At 47.7% G+C, this 19,606-nt stretch overlaps 3 protein-coding genes across 14 annotated transcripts in view; 2 read left to right on the forward strand and 1 right to left on the reverse strand.

Annotated features, from left to right (window-relative positions):
- Positions 1-2,663: 2,663 nt before the first annotated feature.
- LOC118511213 lies at positions 2,664-8,917 on the forward strand. Of its 8 annotated transcripts, none has more exons than XM_036054003.1 (3): positions 2,664-2,858; positions 5,625-5,776; positions 5,850-8,917. In XM_036054003.1, exons 2-3 carry the CDS (start codon positions 5,625-5,627, stop codon positions 8,716-8,718), a joined length of 3,021 nt encoding a protein of 1,006 aa, XP_035909896.1. In that variant the 5' UTR covers positions 2,664-2,858; the 3' UTR covers positions 8,719-8,917. The 8 variants fall into 8 exon arrangements, with proteins under 8 accessions (XP_035909896.1, XP_035909898.1, XP_035909895.1 ...); XM_036054005.1 differs by having other exon boundaries at positions 2,665-2,794; XM_036054002.1 differs by lacking the exon at positions 2,664-2,858 and adding an exon at positions 2,882-3,068.
- Positions 8,918-9,240: 323 nt separating this feature from the next.
- LOC118511214 (U1 small nuclear ribonucleoprotein 70 kDa) lies at positions 9,241-14,631 on the reverse strand. The gene is made up of 6 exons (XM_036054008.1): positions 14,292-14,631; positions 14,043-14,225; positions 13,832-13,976; positions 11,089-11,340; positions 10,644-11,012; positions 9,241-10,346 (listed from the first exon to the last, which is right to left on the reverse strand). The coding sequence occupies exons 1-6, from the start codon at positions 14,433-14,435 to the stop codon at positions 10,159-10,161; spliced, it is 1,281 nt and encodes a 426-aa protein (XP_035909901.1). The 5' UTR covers positions 14,436-14,631; the 3' UTR covers positions 9,241-10,158.
- Positions 14,632-15,091: 460 nt separating this feature from the next.
- LOC118509805 (serine/threonine-protein phosphatase 4 regulatory subunit 1-like) overlaps positions 15,092-19,606 on the forward strand; it is a 116,090-nt gene continuing 111,575 nt past the window's right edge. Inside the window, exons 1-3 of one of the 5 annotated variants that reach the window (XM_036050944.1) lie at positions 15,092-15,214; positions 16,300-16,804; positions 18,340-18,424. In XM_036050944.1, coding sequence (XP_035906837.1) covers positions 16,795-16,804; positions 18,340-18,424 — 95 coding nt within the window. In that variant the 5' untranslated portion in view covers positions 15,092-15,214; positions 16,300-16,794. Of the gene's footprint in view, positions 15,448-15,497; positions 15,516-15,546; positions 15,680-15,986; positions 16,117-16,299; positions 16,805-18,339; positions 18,425-19,606 lie in introns of those variants that run through there. The other 4 variants (XM_036050945.1, XM_036050946.1, XM_036050948.1 and 1 more) reach the window with 4 other exon arrangements.

The raw sequence follows: 19,606 nt of genomic DNA on the forward strand, positions 1-19,606 counted from the left end.
GGAACAGTTGTGCTAAGCGACATTGTCAAATGCTGTGAGGTAGGTCTATGGGCAACAACACTGCTAAGAACTATTTTTGTATTGTTTTTTGATTAACAATTTTTAATAGGTAATAATGTTGTGTGAAGTATTTGCCGTCTTTTACTTACTTTTGGCTGTATTTTATTATATTTTAAGCTTTAATATACTTCAATTGAAATTAATATAGGAAATTCCAGTGTGTCAAAAAATCTCTTCAACTTAGCTTTTTTCTCAAAAGTATCATTACACAAATTGTTAATAACTTGAACCACCTCTTATCTTAGGCCATGACTGTTATTTCGGACTTATTGGTACCTCTAAGTTGGATAGTAAGTCCTCACTACATGGGGACGGTCCGGTTGTCGCCTCTACCACCGGGCCGCCCGCCCTTGATATTATAATTACCGTGAAGTACAGTCGTTTCACGTGGTACTTCCAGCTCCTTGGCCATTAGTTTTGTAGGTGTGATGCATCTTAGATCAATTATTTTTGAGTATCGAATCCCTTCTTTCAGATCTCTCATCCCTGCTTACGGCTGGAATTGGGATCTCTAATTTGGAAACTTAGCTTCATGAAGCCAGATCCATAATTTGATCCTGGGATTTTATAGGAGATTTATGATTTGGTGTCCAGGATCCTCGAGCTTGGATCAGGGATCTGCGATACAGGATCTTGGATCCTTTATCTTTAATCAGGGATCTAGAATCCTTGATCTTGGGTCCGAGACCTTGGATAGGGTATTCGAGATCTGGAAGCTTAAACTTTCTTCTAATTTATATAAGTCTCTCTATCATAATTAACTCATTTTATCAGGCAATTGAGATCTGGAATCTGGAAGCCGGTATCTGGGGTGCAGGATATGAGATCTGGGATCTTGACTCCTAATCTTCCGTTTAAGTAATACATGGTTCCAATAATTTTCGACCCATTTTAAAATTTTTGAATACAGCAATACGGCCAGGCCGTACTTGACGAATAAAAAAAATATTTTTTTAATACCGCGAGCATCAAAAATCAAGATAAGATCCAGATAGCCCTACAAACACTGCCATCGGACCAGGAGAAACGTTCTCGAATATTAGCAATCCTCTGACGATAGTATATTGCCTAGCATGTTGTTACTTTACAGAAACATTTGCGGAACTCATGCGATTCTGTACTCCACTCAGCGCAATCCAGCCAGAGCTCCAAAAATTCTCAAAAACAATAATCCCAACAGCAACAAACATCACCTAGCAGGGTTAATGACACTAAATCACACGACACACATCGCACACGCGTATACTAATCCGCAAATAAACACCCCTGCAGAAAGCATCATGCCAAACGATCACGTTTGCCATTAGAGCATCGAATTACCGTGACCATCGCATACCGTTGGGCCCATTGCTACGCGGATATCGCTGTACGCAAATCATACACGCAAAACATAATCCCAGTGGCCAGTGGCTGCTGTCGTGAGCTAATTCTACCTGACCATGAATCGCCGCTGGCACGAAAGAACCACGGTGCGGTGTACATGATTTAAAATAAAATAAAATAATGCCATTTATTGGCAAGGCTCAGGCATCAATCGGACAATGCACCGTTCCGTGTGTACCGGAGGCCGCATTCGAAGCCAAGCGAACTTCATCGTGTACCTTGGCGAGAGTATAAATAGTGGCATACTGTACTTCCGATGAGCTGTGGTGATGCACCATCGAATGACTCATAAAATATGACACGTAGACACGTCCTTGAATCGGACCTGGAATCGATCGTAGCACAGAGAGAGAGAGAGACCGTGTGGAGCGTCATCTTCAACTTTGACCCACTGATGACCACGGGGCGTTTAGTAAACAGTGCCTCCCTCCCTGACTGTGGAACGACTCCGCCAACGATTAAACGATTGAAAGCGAAACATACAGGTGTGCGTGTCCGTGCATATCGTCACGTGGAGAACTAATGGAGCACACAGCTAGCGACACAGCTGGCGACACAGAGCGTCAATGTTTACACTCCAATGCCGGGTGAGTCGAGTGCGGCATCGTATAAGCGAAAGCAAATTAGCCGTCTTCACCCTCCAATCAACTTAAGGGTTGCAAGCGGAGACCTATCGCGCGCCTGGTTCCCTGTGTGTGTGTGTGTGTGTGTGCGTTAGTATGGCACACATCGTGTGACGTCATCGTGGCTCGACTCTCTTAACTCCACTGCAAAACCGGTTGCAACGGGTGCCTTGCAACGGGGTTTCGGTCAGTGGAATTAAAAGGGAAACATCTACTCTATTTATAATTTTAAAAAGAACCACGCGAATGTTTACGCCGAACAATTGCATTCCACTTAAATAGGGGCATCGCATGAGGAGCTGAGTGGAGAGAACCGATCATTCGTCTGGAGAGAAGCTGGAGACGAACTTTTGCCGCTTCGGTATGCCTACATATCCAGCTTCCCCGTGGGGAAGAATTTCTGGGTGGAGAGGGATAATGCATCGACCCTCGCCCCACCCCGGGTGGAAAAAAGTGTTTGCACAAACAATAGAACCGTTCCGTGCCGCTGCTCTCGCTCTCGATACACCCGTGAGGGGGCCTCGCCAGCATGTGATCGTCGTGATCGCCGAGAGTCGCTGCTGGATCGGGGTATGAAATTCGCGGCTCGTGAGCACGATAAAACTCGTCGCCGTTAGTCGTCTCCCGGTACCGATCGCGATCACACCCGGTTGCGGTTAAGTGTGCCCAGTGCTCGTTCGCTGCCAGTGATCATTGTAGTGCTAGTATTAAACGCTAGTAGTAAACGGGTTAGCATAGACACACAAACACAGAGAGAGAGAGTGTGTACACGTTGTGGTCGGGCGTGGAAAGGTGAGCAAGGTGAAACTAGCCCGGTAAACTCGTTCCGTTCTAGCGCGGGGTGGGACTGACGGGTCCAGAAACTAGCAGTCGTTTGATTAGCAGTCCAAATTAGACACAACAGTGCGGGAGTGAACGGCGCGAAACAGGCGGAGGGGTTTTGATTTCGAACAAACCTCCCCGCATCAGCTTTGCCCGTTGTTATCTAAACCAAAACAAATGGTGAAACCTTGGGGATAGGGTAGTTTCGGCGGAAGGTTAACCGAGTGGATGTTTTTTAATGTGACCATGTCGTTTGGTGCTGTGGAACTGGTGTTTGAAGGGAGTTCAAATTACAAGCTTCATTATGCTCCGAAGGGTGGTGTATTCCACTAACGATTATTATTAAAACTCAATAATTGAGCTCGCCGATCACGACACGTCCATCTCCCACGTGAAAGCTTCAAACCGTTTAGCAAAGCAACATTCACCAAGCCAACCGATCGATGCCTCATCACGATTGTCGCCGCGCAATTAAAAACACGTTTTGTCTTCTTTGCCCACGAAAAAAAAAACAGTCACTATAATAATGCGGCGAAGATCAGCCTTAAGACGCGCGTGATGAGTCCCCGGAACGTTTAAGATGACATCATGTTTTGAATACAAAACGTGTGGTTGAGAGTGAGTGTGTGTGTGTGCTTTGCTGTGTATTGCTCTCTCTCGCCCTGTGTGTGGGCTTTGCTATTGAGGGCCCCAGTCTGTGTGTACGGGTGACCTCGAGGTGCAGTCATTTCTGGTGCAGGAATGGCGCCTCAGGTGTGTGCCGCGAGCTATGTCATCGAACGCAGCAAGTGCCTCCGGGTGAATGTAAACAAACACTCACACACACACACACACACATCACAGTGGAGAGAAGAATGTGTCCAGAGCTACAGAGGCCAGTGCGCTACAGCGCTGTACCTCTGCTTTCCACGGAAGCGGGACGGTTAATTTCCCAGTCCGAGCGCGAAAACTATCCCGTGTGGTGAATATGACCGTGTCATGTGACTCGTGATCACGTAATCGCATTTCACGCCCCAAAGATCGGCTTAATGGCGGTTAGGTTAGACCGTTTTTTTTTAACTGCGAGAGAACTCCGATGAAGTTGGTGGAGATATTGGGCAGAACACGGTTGAAGGTCTCATCTGTTTGAGTTGATGATAGGGTTCGCGGCTTTCAAATCGATAACTCAATCTGATAGTCACCGTCAGACTCGTGGGATGGGAATTTAACAAGGTTGTACAAACTGTCATCTTTGCACCATGATTGGAAGCTTCCTCTTGTCTGTCACTTCCCACTCCTGGCCTGGGGACGATATCACTGGCCCGATTGTTGTCGGCCCTCCAATCGCCGGTCGGCAATGTTATGTACGTGACATGAGTGAGAACCGAGGATAGGGTGTCGTGTCCGCTCATTATGGCCGTTTATAGCCATAATTCAGCAAACTGAATGGCTGCAGCAAACTGAATGGCTGGCTGTCTGTGACCTACCTTGACAATTTCCTCATTACATCACGATGCATGATGCACTCCGGCATTCACGGCAGTTTGGAGGTGGACACGACATTTTGATGGTTCAAAAGTTCCAAATAATTCGTCTCAAGAAAGTCTATTACATGACACCTTGACGTAGTTTGTTCGATAATAGCCATTTTGTAGCTCTTATCCACTGGCGAGAATAACATACACACATTTAGAATGTTTACCCAATAAACTCGCCCCGTCCAAAATCGAGAGTATCCATTCAATTATCGCTAATGTGCAAATTTCACCTCATAATTGATAGTCAGCATTTGGCGTTGCGTTCGGGTACGAGCTCCGTTTGGCAGCGAGGCAGAGTTGGATGTCCAACGATCGGTCACATTTTCAAACATGGAAGCTAATTGATTTGAAGTTGCACGGTCGATCATTGGTGCTTGCCTAGACCGGGGACAATTAGCACAGTTTCAAGTCGTTTTTGCATCCAAGCGATACGAAGGCGCAAATGGAAGATGTCAACAGAAACGGGGGCCCGGGTGTTGATGATGGTGAACGATGGTCACTAAACGTTGCTCTCATTACAACAGCGCGGTACTGTGGCGTGATATGGCTTGGCGATAGCGAAGTTCGCAGTATCCGATTGACTGATGTAATGGATTACTGTGTGGACTTTGGACAATTCCTACGTTGATCGCTTTCCTACCGGTGTTTGAGGGATCCAGTCTCGATGAAATCCGCGACATTCGGTGGCTATTTGTATGAGTATTTGAATGAGATCATCAGCTGTTGTTTGCCGTGTTACGCTTCAAGTGCTTTGTATGAATTGACAACTAAAGCACTGCCCTACAATTTTAAATTTTGAACAACGCGCGCTCAAGCTCAAGTGGAGGTGACCATTTTTGATTTCCTTTACCCAAAGAGCTAAAACGGTTTGCTAATAACGCGCTAAAAAGATTGCTGTATACATATTTAGGAAAGACTCCTGCGTCTTCTCATCCAACCGATGAGCGGTGCCCCGGTATTCGACTATGACTAATAACAAGTTGCCGTACATGGTCAGCGCGGTTCGGTTGAGTACAATCGCACACCAACGTGAATCTCAGCGGCCGAGTATTGCTCTTGATTAAACTTGAACTTCTGACTCGTCATCGACGATCGCGCTGAATACTGGCCCGCTACTAAAAGAGTGTGCTAGCTCAATTTCAATTACCGTCGATCGTGACGGTTCAATATAGGTGTGATCACAACTAACCTTACGTGCTCTTTCGTTCTCCACCTCCAGATGGGTAACGCGCTGTGTAAGGAGCCTCGATCGGGCTCGTCACCACCCGGCACCGGTAACGCATTCAGCAACTTTAGCAGCATCATCTGCCCGAACGGACTGGGCAAAGGCAAGACCCATCCGATGCGAAAGACTTACTTCTCGCGAAGCGCGTAAGTAAAATACGGATTTTGGATGTCCGTAAGCCTCCTCTTCCTAATCGCCGTGAAATCTTTCCCATTCCAGAGTTGATGCTTCGAAGAAGACCACCTCGGCCACCGGGTGGCAGAGTGTCGGACTGCACGTACCGGACGGTTCCGGCCGTCAGCAGAAAGTGATCGACACACCACCGGTTGCACCACCGCGCAAAAAACGTGGCGCCACCTTGGACGGGCGCTACCGATCCGATGAAGCGCTGAAGGTGAAGAACGGATTTCAGGACGTTTTTGGGCGTGAAAGTCGTCGTCACTCGTGTGACGTTCCGTCCGTCACACGACCGGCTAGTGTGCCACCGCCACGACCCGATGTAGCAGGGCTTCCAGCTCGCCAAACGTCCTGCTTCGAGATCGATGCGAGCAACGATGCGTTCAGTGATTTCTCCAAAGTTCCCACTACGGCCGAACTGGAAAGAACACCCTCGACCTCACAGATTCCAAGGGTGGGAAATCGAAAGTCGGACAAATTCTTCGGTGAACGGCTAGCTGATTCACTGTCCCCCGACCAAGAGAACGCCCGGGATGAGCAAAGGAAGCCGAAAAAGGATAGATCGAACTCCAGCTTGGTGCGGAATGATGTGGATAAGATAGAGAAATTCGTTGAGCATAGGGAAACGACGACGGAGATGCGTCAGAAAAGTACGCCCGAAAAACAGCCGGAACAGCCGCGCGAGTCCGCAGCGCCTTCACCAAGCGCGAACAAGACGGAAGGTGAAGATTTGATGAAGTACATCGATCGCACAGTAAAGGGCGACAACCAGATCGGACGGCGTGCCGAATTTCTAATGGCAATGCTGGAGGACTACAACGACAGCGTACGGTACGAAGGTATGGCACCGGTCGAGGAACCGCTGATCGTACCGAAACGTCGTAAGAGCAAGCACATCTGCGACGATCACGATCATATGCACCACAAGCTGCAGGCGCACGAGCGAGATGCCTCGGCCGGGGGGAATGTCATCCGCACGGAAGTCTCCATAGAACACGCGCCACGAAAACCGAGCCGAGACTTCTCACGCTACAAACCGATCGATGTCGACCCCTCGTCCGGTGGATCGGATGGCGAGCAGGGCAGTATCGTACGGCCGGTCCGTACCAAGCAGAAGACAAAGTCACGCGAATCACCATCGCCCGTACCGCCACCAGATCCACCCCGGTTTAAGAAGAGCCTTTCCGAGACACAATTTGCCGCAACGTCAACACCCCTACAACCGCCGAAGGATGAGGCAGAACCGAAGGCACACACACCACGCATGCTGAAGCGCATCATATCCATGCCAACGACCGAAAATCTTGCCAAAGAGCCGTTAGCCCGTCCCGACACTCCCCAGCGTCCGATACTGACCAAAAGTTCCAGCTCGGGATCATTCTCTGCCGTTGACCTGCAGCGTACCCGGATCTGCGTGGAACGGTTCACACCGGAGGATTACGCGCATCGTTCGTCCGGTGCTGATGAGCTGGTCAAACCAAAGTCTAAACTGACGACACGTAAGATTTCGTGGAAATCGAACGAACCGCCTGTCTGCCAGACTCCGACACCTACCGCGGAACGTCCTACCGGTGCCAGCTTTACGATCGGCGGTACAACCGTAGTCACATCCGATTCCCCATCACAGCTCGCTCCTCCAGAGGTGCCTAAACGCAAGCACTCGGATGCCTCGACTGGGGCAGAATCTACCGGACCGGAGAAGCAAGTGGTCACGAACGCTGTGTCCACCCCACCGGTAGAAGATCCGGAAGATAGAGGTCTACGACAGTTCTGTTTAGGATCGTTCATTGAATCTAGCAGAGTGTTACCACATCACGATGTGGTCAATGTGCTTGGCTGCGTGTACGATGCTACGGACAACAAGGAGAACATCGTCGAACAGTTCCAGACATTCCTGGAGGAGGCACTCAGTGCCGAGCTGAACGAACCGAACCCCTCCAATCCGAACATCTCCAAGCTGCTCGAGAAACTGTCCCAAACCAGTTCCGACGGTGACAAGCAGCTGGAAAATGTGACACTCAAACTGGTTAGCTCCAGCCACTCCTCCTCGTCCGACATGGACGATTGTTTCGATCCGGAGTTTGAGAAGATAGAAAAATCGGAAGTCGTCGGCGAGCTGCCAAAGATTGACCATAGTCTCAAGCACGGTGGTGGACGGCGTCGGGATAGCATTGAGTATATGAGCGATTGGTTTGGGGGAGAATCGGACGGATCCACCACCATGCTGTCCTCTGTCGGGGTCGATGAGGTGAAGGCTAGTGATCGAATGCCAGCAAAGCCACCGATGCTGGGTGCATCGCCATACGGGGGGCGTAAGGAAAGCATCGAGGACGTTGGCAGCTGGTTCTCCAATCACAACGTACTGCGGCCATCGTTTGGAGAGGAGTTTGAGGAACCAAGCCGTCGGTTACGCCGCGGATCCGATGGTTTTCTCGGGTACGACCTCCAGCGCCAGTATCCGTTCGGGAAGGGCCGTGAGCGATCCGACTCACTGTCGGCCGAAATGTTCGAGGGCATAACGAAACTGCAAGAGCAACGATCCGACCAGCAGGCGGAACCATCCCCATTTCCGCACCATCCCCAGCGTAAGAAAGTGCTGGAGCATCGTAACAGTTCCGATGCACTGCTGATGAAAGTACTAACACGCTCGAATCGTGCACAGCATCACAACTCTGAGCAGCAGAAGCAACCGGAAGAACCTAAACCGGTTGAAGCTGTGGATGAAGGTAATCCGCTGTTGAATGTCACAAGCAAGCACAATAGCACCGAAAGTGATCCGGTGCAGGAAGCTTCCAAAGCAACGATTAAAGATGGCGAATCATCACCCGCACCAATGGAATCCAATGAGCACGAGCACAGTGAACATTCCACGCTGCTAAAGTTCCTTTCGAAGGAGAAACTGATTGAGTGAAGTGTTCTAGTTCTTCCCGGTGCGAACCACCGTTCCACATTAGTCAGTATTATAATTGTTACCGCACCGCTAGCACCGGTCGCTTTAGCATACGAAGACGGGAACTGTTCGCTTGTCGCACTATGCAGATATTCTTTAACAAACATCCAGCTTGCCTTCTTGTTTTAGTGATAGAATAAACCATGTTGAAACAAATCGAGGAATTGTAGTTATTGTATATACATATCTGAAAGAATTTGTTAGAGAGGTTCAAAGGAACTTTAGCTTACCTTTTCGGACTCCTCTGTTAGGTGTTCAACATTGATCTGGATGGACTCTGGGGGACATTCGGGGCGCCATTTTCCGCCAATCTCTCCAATTTCTTCGCGCTTCGTGGATGATAATGGCGAGACTCATATGATTGGATTGAGGATCAACTCTGATACAGGACGGCTTGGAAGCAGCGACGATCTCCAGAAGTTGTACTTCGGCCCTTTCCGGGGTTGTGTTCTTTCCTTGTTCGTTTGCAACATTCGTCCATCATTGCCATTTAAAAAGATGCTTTATTAACGTCTAGCTTCGATTACCTATGCAAACACGGTGCTACAGAAAATTCGTGAAGTACGAGTGGAAGTATCATTCCGCGCTGATGTATTTATGGAAAGTGTACGTTCGGTCGTTGATCGTGAAGAGTAGTATTGTGGAGCATAATTGTGTACGTACAGTAAACATTGTTTGACTGAAAAGTTACGCTGTGCTTCCAATGGTTGCGCAGTGCCATCCAGGATGGTTGTTTGACCGTGTTCTCTACGTGGTGAGCCCAAGGGCTCAAGTTACCTTACCCTTTAAATGCACTTTGGATGCACCAACCAACTTACACGCAAACCCTTATTTTAGAATCTTCCTTATCTTTCTCCAGAACGATGCAAAACCCGACGATAGCGCGTTTACCTTACCTCGAGCATGCAATAGCATTGCGCATAGAATTTATCCCACGACAAGTGTGCTTTCTTAAGAGGGATGCAAAGGGATATCGTGTACGTTACACTACGGATGTCCTTGCATTAATTTGGACCAATTTAGGGTTTTATTCTTATTTTTTGAATATTTTTGAATTTAATGAAATTATTGCTCGGCGATAGCAGCTGAAATCAAAACCTCCGATTGCGATTACCAAAGCCCGGCTGTGCTAATGAATCAAAATTAATGCAAAAACTCCAAACAGCACAATGTGTTGGCACCAATGAGGTGCTTAAAACCTTCACGAACGACGAATTGGGAAAGAATTATGATTATGGTCTAAGCATATTTAACCTACAAAAACAAAAACTATCCAGCAATTCACTTGCATACTACCCTCGCAAATGGAAGATGCACTCGAAAAGGCGTTCGTTTGTTAAGACGGGTCGCTGTATGTGTGTGTGTGTGTGTCCGCTGGTCTGTTTCTACCATTACCTTCGTCTAATAACCTTGGCCATCATCATAGTCGCCGTCGTCATCGTCACCATTACCAGTAACATAGCCGCGTCCGTTATCTGCCCGTAGATGGGGCGGTTCGTGCTCGTGCGGCCGATACTTCTCTTCTTCGCCATCTTCATACTTAACCTGCGACTGGTACTGGGAGTACTGGGCACTGTAATCCGGATAATCTGAAATGATAATCGATCGTACAGGCGGCTATTAGTATGTGCTACGATATTTAAAATATATAAATAAGACTTAAAAATAAAAAATATGTACGGAATTTAGATACTACCAAACAGTTAACAGCTTCACAACTGATAGCCCTGAAATTTCGCTTAAGCGCTTAACACACTACTCTAGCAACACAACTCATCGAGATCAACGCACTAGAACCTTCGACCATGACAAGAACTACTACGGATCGTATTGCTGCCTCTTTCTTACTAAATGTTTCTTTACCTCAAATCAACATTCACACTTACCATCGATCGGTTCCTCCTTGATTTTAATTTCTCCCTCACGGAAGTCCGGCTTACGCTCCTTGCGTTCCGCTCCCCCATTGCCAGAACCACCGCCCCGATCCGCCCGGTCCCGATCGCCACGATCGCGATCACCACGCTTGTGTCGGCTTTTCTCGGCCCGATCGCGATCACGCGAACGGCTACGCTTGCGCTTACGCTCCTTATCCCGATCCCGGCTGCGATCACGATCCCGCTCCCGATCCTTTTCCCACCGTTCACCACGCTCCTCCACATCACGCTCCCGGCTACGCCTTCGCCGGCTCCGATCCTTAGACCGGCTACGATGGCGCCGATCACGATCACGAGAACGAGACCTTCGGCGGTCGAACCCTACGAAAAGGGGGGGGGGGTGCAAAGTGGATATTAAAATAGGGTCTTTTAGGATTGCAGCAAGCAGCACACTTACGATTCTCGGGACGATCTCGTTCCCGACGATCGCGATCCTCTCGTTCGCGCTCGAGCCGGTACCGTTCCCGTTCGCGCTCGTTGTCCTCCCGGCCGGAGTGCTTGATGTTAACGTCCGGTCCACCGCGGCGCGTACCACCCAATCCACCACCCAACCGACGCGGAAGCCATCCCTTCACTGTACGTGCCCGCTCCACATCGACCAGCACACGCTTACCGTCTATTTTCTTACCGTCCGCGTGCTTGTAGGCCGCTGTAATCCGGCAAACCGGATGATCGTGATGCAGCAGCAGCAGCAGCCAAAGGAGGGCAGGGCACCCATTCACATACAGATATCATACAGATTCAGAGCGCACATTGTGTACGGGCCACAGTAGAAGGGATACATAGTGACAATGGGCGCACAACAGGGCGGAAAAAAGAAAGTCAAAAGAAAAAGGAAAATAGTACAAAACAAACACGAAGATCGAGAGCACGTGGCTCGGGGTCGCGCCAAAGCAAAACCGCCGGCTGGGACCCACCGGCTAGTTGGTGGCACGACACACGATGTGACAATGTGTATCGAAAGGAAAATGGTATGAAGAGTTTCAACTGAGAGGATTTTCAATGCTTTTCTTTTGCGTTTTCCGTATCGTGTATCGGGGAATTCAGACAAACGTACCGCGAATGTTCTTAACCAAGAACGGGAAGGACACTAGTAATCGTTGTGCTTACTTGAAGCTGCGTCAATTAACGCATAACTAGGTCAAGAAGTTTAGATTCACTTGAGGAAGGATAATTATTAGTATGGAAGAACTTGTTCGCTTTTTATTAACTCCGACGATAGAATACTCCTGACTAAACGATTTAATGACTGGTTGATACCTACCCCGGGGGAAGGCAAACTTTCCGGTTATGATAAGAGGGGGAAAAAAACGTTCGCTAAGGACACAAAGAAGGAGAGAGAGAGAGAGAGAGACTAGTGTTTGACTACTCCAGCCAGTTGCTACTGTACTGTGTTCGTTTATACAACCTCTTCACAAGGAATACCTGAGCAGTTCCACGTGTCTGCAGACTTGTACCGTAACACACCACACCGTCTGTCGTTTCGTTTCCATTTACCTGCGTTGCGCACACCATACTTACGTATAGGGGGAGGAAGAAAAAGGTTGCCAATGCGCAGAGAAGGAAAAAGTCCACCACGCGTGTACATGGACGCTGCGTCGGAACGCTTGTAGTGGGGGTATAAAAAAAACCAACGACGAAGGACGCGTATTTGGGAAAGCAAAAACCGCGTGGTGTACCTACTAACCACCGGGTGTTTTCGCGGTCTTGAAAGGGTGCAGGGACGGCTGACCCTAGCAGCACATAACCGTTGCCTTTCGGTTATGTGTTTCGTACGTGAATATTTCGTAAGTAGTTTGGTTTACCTATTTTTACTCATTTTTACCATACCACACTGAACGCACTCACTGATTCCTCCGAGAATCGGCTAACCATACTTAACCATCATCATAACTGTGATTAACCATAACAGCAGCAGCAGCAGCAACGCGTAGCCATTAACAGCACGAGCTCCCAGATCACCAATGCAATGAATTTGACAAGAACTCGATTAGGAACTTACGATTCGGGGTTTTTTGGCGTGTAACTTACAACAGGCAGTCATTACCGTCATTATTACCATCACACAATTAGCTTACCCATGGTGTACCGTTTGCCGGATACTTACACACACGGCTGGCAACGAAGCGTTTCCGTTCCGGGTTCAGTTCTTCTCTCTCTCTTTTTTGCGATAGAAAGTGTGTACACTAATGGAGCAATTAGTTTAGCAGTTTTTTTTTCCATGCGATGGAATACTAAAACCTCTTTTCTATTACATCCTCTTCGATCCCAACCACATAAGGGAAAAGGGTCGCCGGGATAGAGGAATATTAGTATCGCTCTAAGGCAATACGAAAAACTTTCCTAACTAAACGTTGTGTCAACATCAGTGGAAGTATTTGCTTACCATGCGGAAAAGACAGTCAAAATAAGCAAATAATGCTACAATCATCCACCAGGGTGGGGTTTGACGCTGAAGTGTTCCAACGCTCCGCAATTGAAGATTGTTCTGATTCTGCTGCTGTATGGATGGAAATGATTTTCTATTGTTTGTTTGCAGGAAACAATACATCGAACGACCGGGTTTAGATCTTCTCTTACCAAAATTTTGCAAACCGGAATGCCTACCAAACATACAAACCTACCGACTGAGTGCTTGTGTCTCGTTTAGTTGTAAGTTCCGCAGAGCGAAATCTACAATGAAAAACTTACATATGGAGGTGGAGTTAAACGAGCAATCCCGGCCACGCACCAGATACACCCTAAAAACATGCATTATTTACCACACGGTGGGGATTTTTAGCTATCGTCTAAAAACGGTTAACAGTTTCTTACTCTTACTCCTCGGCAGTGTCTTTTTTATCTGGTGTTTCGATATCACTACTATCCCACTGGTAGAGCAGAAACATCCGAAGAATTGTTTCTTTGGGGCAAATCGGACGGATCGTTCAACTGCATTTGGAATGCAGGCAAGGTTGCAGCTAACGATCGGATGCAGTGATAATTGGCCGCACACCTGAGCGGCTGTGCGCTTAAAAACGGGGGAGGGGTCGGTTTTGGATGGATGGAACCCCACTAGTTTCGTTCGATTCCAGCAGGAGTAAGGGTAGCTTCAAGGAAGCTAGCGCCATTTTTGTATCATTACTTTCCCTGGTACTTACCGTGCATGTCTCGTTCATGTTCATACTCAATAAACGCGTATCCGCGCGGTTTGCCCGTTTCATTGTCGTTGATCATGATAATCTTCTTTATATTACCGTATATTTCAAACTCTCGGCGAAGCTTCGATTCCGAGGTGTCATAGTTCTAAAATGGACAGACGGTGGGTGTGTTAGACGCAGGGTTTTGCTGCTTACATCTTCCGGTACTTACAATCCGAGCGACAAACAATGTTTTGAACGGATCCTCTGTCGCTTCCAGCAGCTGGTTCGGATCCCATGTAGCTATTTCTCTTTCGAGCTTGTACGCTACCTGTTCGGCGCGTTCCCTTCGACGCCGTTCCAGTCGCTCTTCTCGCGTTTCAACGCGCGTCGGTGGTGGCGTATCCTTTGGATCCTGTGAAAGAAAGGCCATGGCCTCAGTACTCGGCTACATTCACACATAAACTCCGCCTGCACTTACCTCAAAACAGTCCAGGAAACTTCCCACTCCCATGTAGCCCTGTGATTTCTTTTCATGGGGCAGCTTGTCCGGTGGAGGAAGGTACGGAATGGGGTCGCGGGGTGCGAACAGAGCAAGCAGGTTCGGAGGTAAATACTGCGTCATTGTGGTCCGTGTTTTGACTCGCCTTTATCACCAACCAATGCACGAAACTGTTCACTCGCAAAGTGGGCACGTTTTAAACATTGAAAACGTACTCCGCAGTGGTAAATTAAGTTTTTTCCTTCAGCAGCAGCAGCACCAGCATTTACGACGGGCTGTGCTGCATTGTTTGAGAACGCGTAGAGAAGAAGAAAACGCTACCTGTGTTGACAGTTGACAGTAGAAACGTCAACAATCGATTGTCGCTTGGGAAACGCTTCAGCGCTCAAAAGAACGGTTGGCGTAGGTTCGTATAATTTGCAAGTGAAATTAATTAGACCTACTTTTACTAACATTACTAACTGGATGTCGTAATGCATTCTAAGTAACTCGCCAATAGGATGCAGTTCATCTATAATAAACACTTTATTGGGTTCGCTCCTTTATCGCAAGTTGAAGAGTATGAATAGAAATCGTTCGTTAAATAATTTTGTTCTCATAGCTTAATGTTGTAAGATTTATAAATGATAAAAAATAAATAAATAAAGTTAAATGAGAGAGAATAGAGGGAGATTCGTAAACTTTTGCCTATCAATTGGAAAAAGCACAAACAATCGCTCGAAGCATTCGTAGTCCCGGTGAAAAATATGCAACACAAGTACGAAATGCGACATCTAATAATGGCAGCTGTCAAAAGCGAACCCCGAGCATATGTGTGTGTGTGAGCGTATGTGTGCCAGTGTTTGTGTGTGTGCCCTTTAAAACGAGAAGAAAAGATACGCATCTCGTTTTTTGGATGTGAGGTAAAATTACGCGCTTTTGCTGTACATTTGCACTTCCTTGTGCCCGTTTGTGCGTGGCCGCATCGGTGCAGTGACCTGCGGCAGCAACGGCAGCAAGCAGAAACGAACGACACAAATAAACAAAACAGTTCGCGGTGTGCACGTAATCGTGTCGTCGCCCCATCATCACACAGCGACCAGCGAGTGGGAACCCCTCCTGGAGCCCTTAAGAATTGCGTGTGGTGCGAGACGAAGTGCGTAGTAGTAGCGAGTAGCGAGTGTTTTGGTGTGCCGTGTTATTTCCCCCTGGCTTTCCATTGCAGTGCGTGTGTTGACTTTCTGCTCTGTCGCCTGTGCTTCTGTGGACGCAAGCCAGCCAACAAGCAAGCACGCACGCACGATTCGTCGATTCGTACCTGCATTGTGAAATCAATGCTTGCTCGGGGCTCGTGAAAGAAGTCGAACCCCGCAGATAGGAGGCAGAGGGTGCGTGCGTGTGTGTGTGTGCGGGGTGGAACGCGAATGCACACACAATTCTTCTCGGTTCCGTTTGCTGTGATAGCCATTTTGCTTTGGCGTAATGCGTGCAGACGGGAAAGAAACAAAGAAACATTAAACGCACGCTCGACGACGGTCGCAAAGCGAGCGAGTTATTCTTTCTAGCAACTCTGGCAGCGGTATCGCGACCCGTGCGTGTGACGCGCCGCTGTTACGATCTTATCTGTGAGCGACCGAGCTTAAATTTGTCGCGTTATCAGAGATATTGCATACCCCATCTACTGCCACTGCGTCGCATGCCAGTCCCCCGCGCCCGCTCCTCACTGGGCAGCCCTACGTACGACGAAGACATCAAATCTCAAGCAACTGTGTGACAGGTCTCCATAGTTGCTGCTTTCTGGCGTCCGAACCGGCATAAACGAAATGTAATCCAAGGATACCATGGACCACCAATGAACAATACCCGACGCGTACCAGCGTTCCACCATCATCTGGCGTTTGACATTTCGCCTGCTTCCTCTCGGATCTCGCGTTTCGCTCTCCCTTCCTCCCATCCGCTACAACCCATTGGGCCATCCATTAATCAATTGATTTCTTTTCGATTTTAGGTATTTTGTGTGTTCAGCCGTGACTGCGTAGCGTCGTCGTCGTTTGGGAGTAAATATACGGTTCGCAATCGAATGCATACCGCCGAACGCGTCCGAACGAATTCCCAAATCCTTTTTATCCTTCCGCGTACTACGCAACGTTCGTAAAGTGTGTGTGTGTCAGTCTGTGAGTGTGTGTGCGCGACAAGATTCCCTCCCCGGTAGTCGACAAGTTCGTGCGTACGTAGTGTGTGTCATTTAATTTCGATCGTAATTTTGGGTAGTGAAACAAAAACAAACCGTAACAAACAATTGTGGCCGTGGGCTTATTGGTGAAGCCCGCGTTTGGCGTGTGAATCCGTGCGAATCTGCCCGGCCGGTGTGTTTGTGTCAACCTGCTTGAATGCCCCCAGTGCGGTGTGGCCATCGTTCGTTGTGTACTGCCGCTCCGTGGACTGTTAAAATTCTATCAAATATCGACATCGAGCAGAACGCACCCGTGACAAGGCAGAGAAAATGTTTTTCGGTAAGTTCATAGTAGGCTACGGGGAAGAGAATCTCCTGTTGCTATGGTTTTCAGGTTGTTTGAGTAGTATTGAGCGCAGGTTTAGAACGATCCACATTGAAAAGAATGTCGGACCGGGCGACCTTTTGTTCTTTGATTGAACGTAAATCAGAAGATGCGGCTGCCCGCACGATGGTCCGTCCGTAATCGTAACAAAGACTGGCTTACACTTGCTGCTTCTTGCTACCCTTGGCGCGCGAATCGTCATACCAGGAACTTCGGCACTACAGGAGGCTTTTTACGGCGAGTCACCAAACATAAGAGGAATGGAGAGTAACACATTCATTTGTGATATCGATATGATTTTAGCTACCGAACACCGATCCATCGAAGCTATTGGACGAAGGCCCACTGATTAGTTTGCAACCTGTGTGTGCAAAGAGAAACAGTTTGCAACGCGTAATACGCGAAATGGCACGCTATACAGCGAGAGATAAATCGGCAGCGAAAGAAGGTCCGTGAGCCACCGGGTGTGGTGGAATGATAAGAGAGATAGGAGTGGTTTAAAATTCGCACCGAATGTTCACCACAGTTTACGCAAAGCTAGGGAAGAACCACTACTTGCCGTTGTAATGAGTGCTACCACCATTCAAACAATTGTTGATGGAAGGTGGTAAATGTGTGGCAGCAGTTTAGTAGGAGCACCCCGATCGGTTGTTGTACGCATCATCGAACGGTGTTCGATGTTGCGTAGCCACAGTTTCTTTCCAAAGAACCGTTAGAACCTTGGCCAAAGGAACGGATTACAGTGTTGTTAGGTTTACGTACCTTTTGGGTACATTATAGCTGTGTGAGTTGTTTGGTGCGTTTTCTCTTTAAATGCTTCTCTTTGATTATTGCTTTCGAGGGTGGTAAAAAGGTCGTGTTGGTAGTGGTGTGGGCTAGAATGGAAATTAGCTATGGCCAGTTTTGTTATCACCGATACGTTATCGGCTTATGTAAAGAAGATAAAGCTAGTAGAGGGAATAAGATAAGATTTACACTCTGTTCGGAAGAATTTGTTCTTATGATGAAGAACAAATATCAGAATGAGTATAGCTAACAGCGAGGTCTGTTTAAACCTCAAATCAAAGAGGCGGTTTTAATTAATTTCGAAGGATTTGTATTTGCAACATACGATATGAACCCTTGTTTTTAACTTTAAAAATGTTTATTTAGAAAATTTAGGAACAAAACTACAAAACTACTGAAGCTTTGAACAATTACTCGTAAATGTTTCATGAGTTGTAAATTCATAAACAAAAAGCGCTATCTATCGGATTCGCGTAGCACCACTGTAAGCTTCCATCGTTCGCCGTTCGTCTGCATGGTAGCGCTACTGGACATGGTGAAGCGAAACGTGTTGTGCGACGTTTGACGATGTAAAGTGGTGAAAATAGCTAAGACACGGAAACGTTAGGAAATTCACCACCGTTTTCAACCACACGATGTTTTGCGACCCCTTTTTTACAATTTCTTTACTTACACAATTCATTTAATTTTTGTGTGTTTTACAGCTCCAAACTTTGGTGACTTGGTCGACGACAGAGATCCGGTTAGCTCCCTGAAGAAGATCGCTACCGCCAAGGAAAAACATGCAAGGTAGGTTCAATTTGATAAAATTTCCCGTACTCAAACATGGCTTTTGTTATAATTTGTGTAAAACTTAAAGTGTAGATTAAGCAAAAAGAGGGCTTCTTCCAGACTGTCCTCGCAACAGCATTACGATGCGAATATATGTCACCGGAAAAACAAACTTAACTTGCAAAAAACAGTCACTCATGTCACTGTCTGTTGTCCCCCTTGTAATCACGTAAACAACCGGCACACTAGCGAAAGAAGTGCATCTTTTGCAGGATCGCTCTCGGGAATTGTAATTCAGCTACCAACTACAATGTTGCCGTCAGTGGTCTCGTCCGTGGTACATTATGCGCCAGGCAGAGGAAAACAACGCGACGTCGGCCTTTTGGCAAACGGTACTGTGCTACCTCAACATGAACCTTTTAAAGACACGGCACTGGGACGGTACGCTAGACGGCATCCCAACCGACGACGATTGCGACTCTAGGAGAGCAATTAAGAAGCGCATTGCAATTGCGTTTTGCCGTACGATCCACGGCCGCCGTTACGGATAAAAGAGACATATTCTTAGAGCATTTGGATATGATATGCATTGGTGGGTTTGGGTGGGGGGGAAAAAGGAGCAGCAGCCACTCGTCGAAAGTGCGCCATCTCGAGCACAGGGAAGCGGGAATCAAGAGCAGACCTTCGCGCACAGACCGGAAGCGATTCTCAATTTGCCGCGACCGACGAGAAGACGAGCGTGTCTAGACGGAGCGCTGATGCATATGTGCACTCTTCACACGTGTCCAGAGTGGTATGCGTGTGCATATGTGTGCCTTAAGATGCATTTTGCGCCAGTCGTGCGCCACTACTGCCGCGAGACGATCGAACGTAGCGTATGTGTATGTGTGCACGTATATGTATAATTATAATTCGACCGTAAGACGGATTGAATTTTTGCAGTTCACTTTACCGTATCTTCTTGCTCCCAACGTACGTTTTTTTTATTGTATACAGTGAGGTGCAGTTTTTGCACTTCTGCGCTCTGGTCGAGATCAGCCAAACCGAAAGAGAAACGAAAGATGATAAAGCGCCACCTAGCGGTGAGTAGCACAGCTAACAGTCTTCTGTAGGTATCTTCTGTAGCGTGTGATCACCGGATTACTGTTCGTGCAAATATATTTTATCTTGTTTCAATTAGCTTTACATTTTACAAATGCT

The sequence above is a fragment of the Anopheles stephensi genome, chromosome 3 (genome assembly GCF_013141755.1).
Source record: "Anopheles stephensi strain Indian chromosome 3, UCI_ANSTEP_V1.0, whole genome shotgun sequence".
NCBI classification, from domain to species: Eukaryota; Metazoa; Arthropoda; class Insecta; order Diptera; family Culicidae; genus Anopheles; species Anopheles stephensi.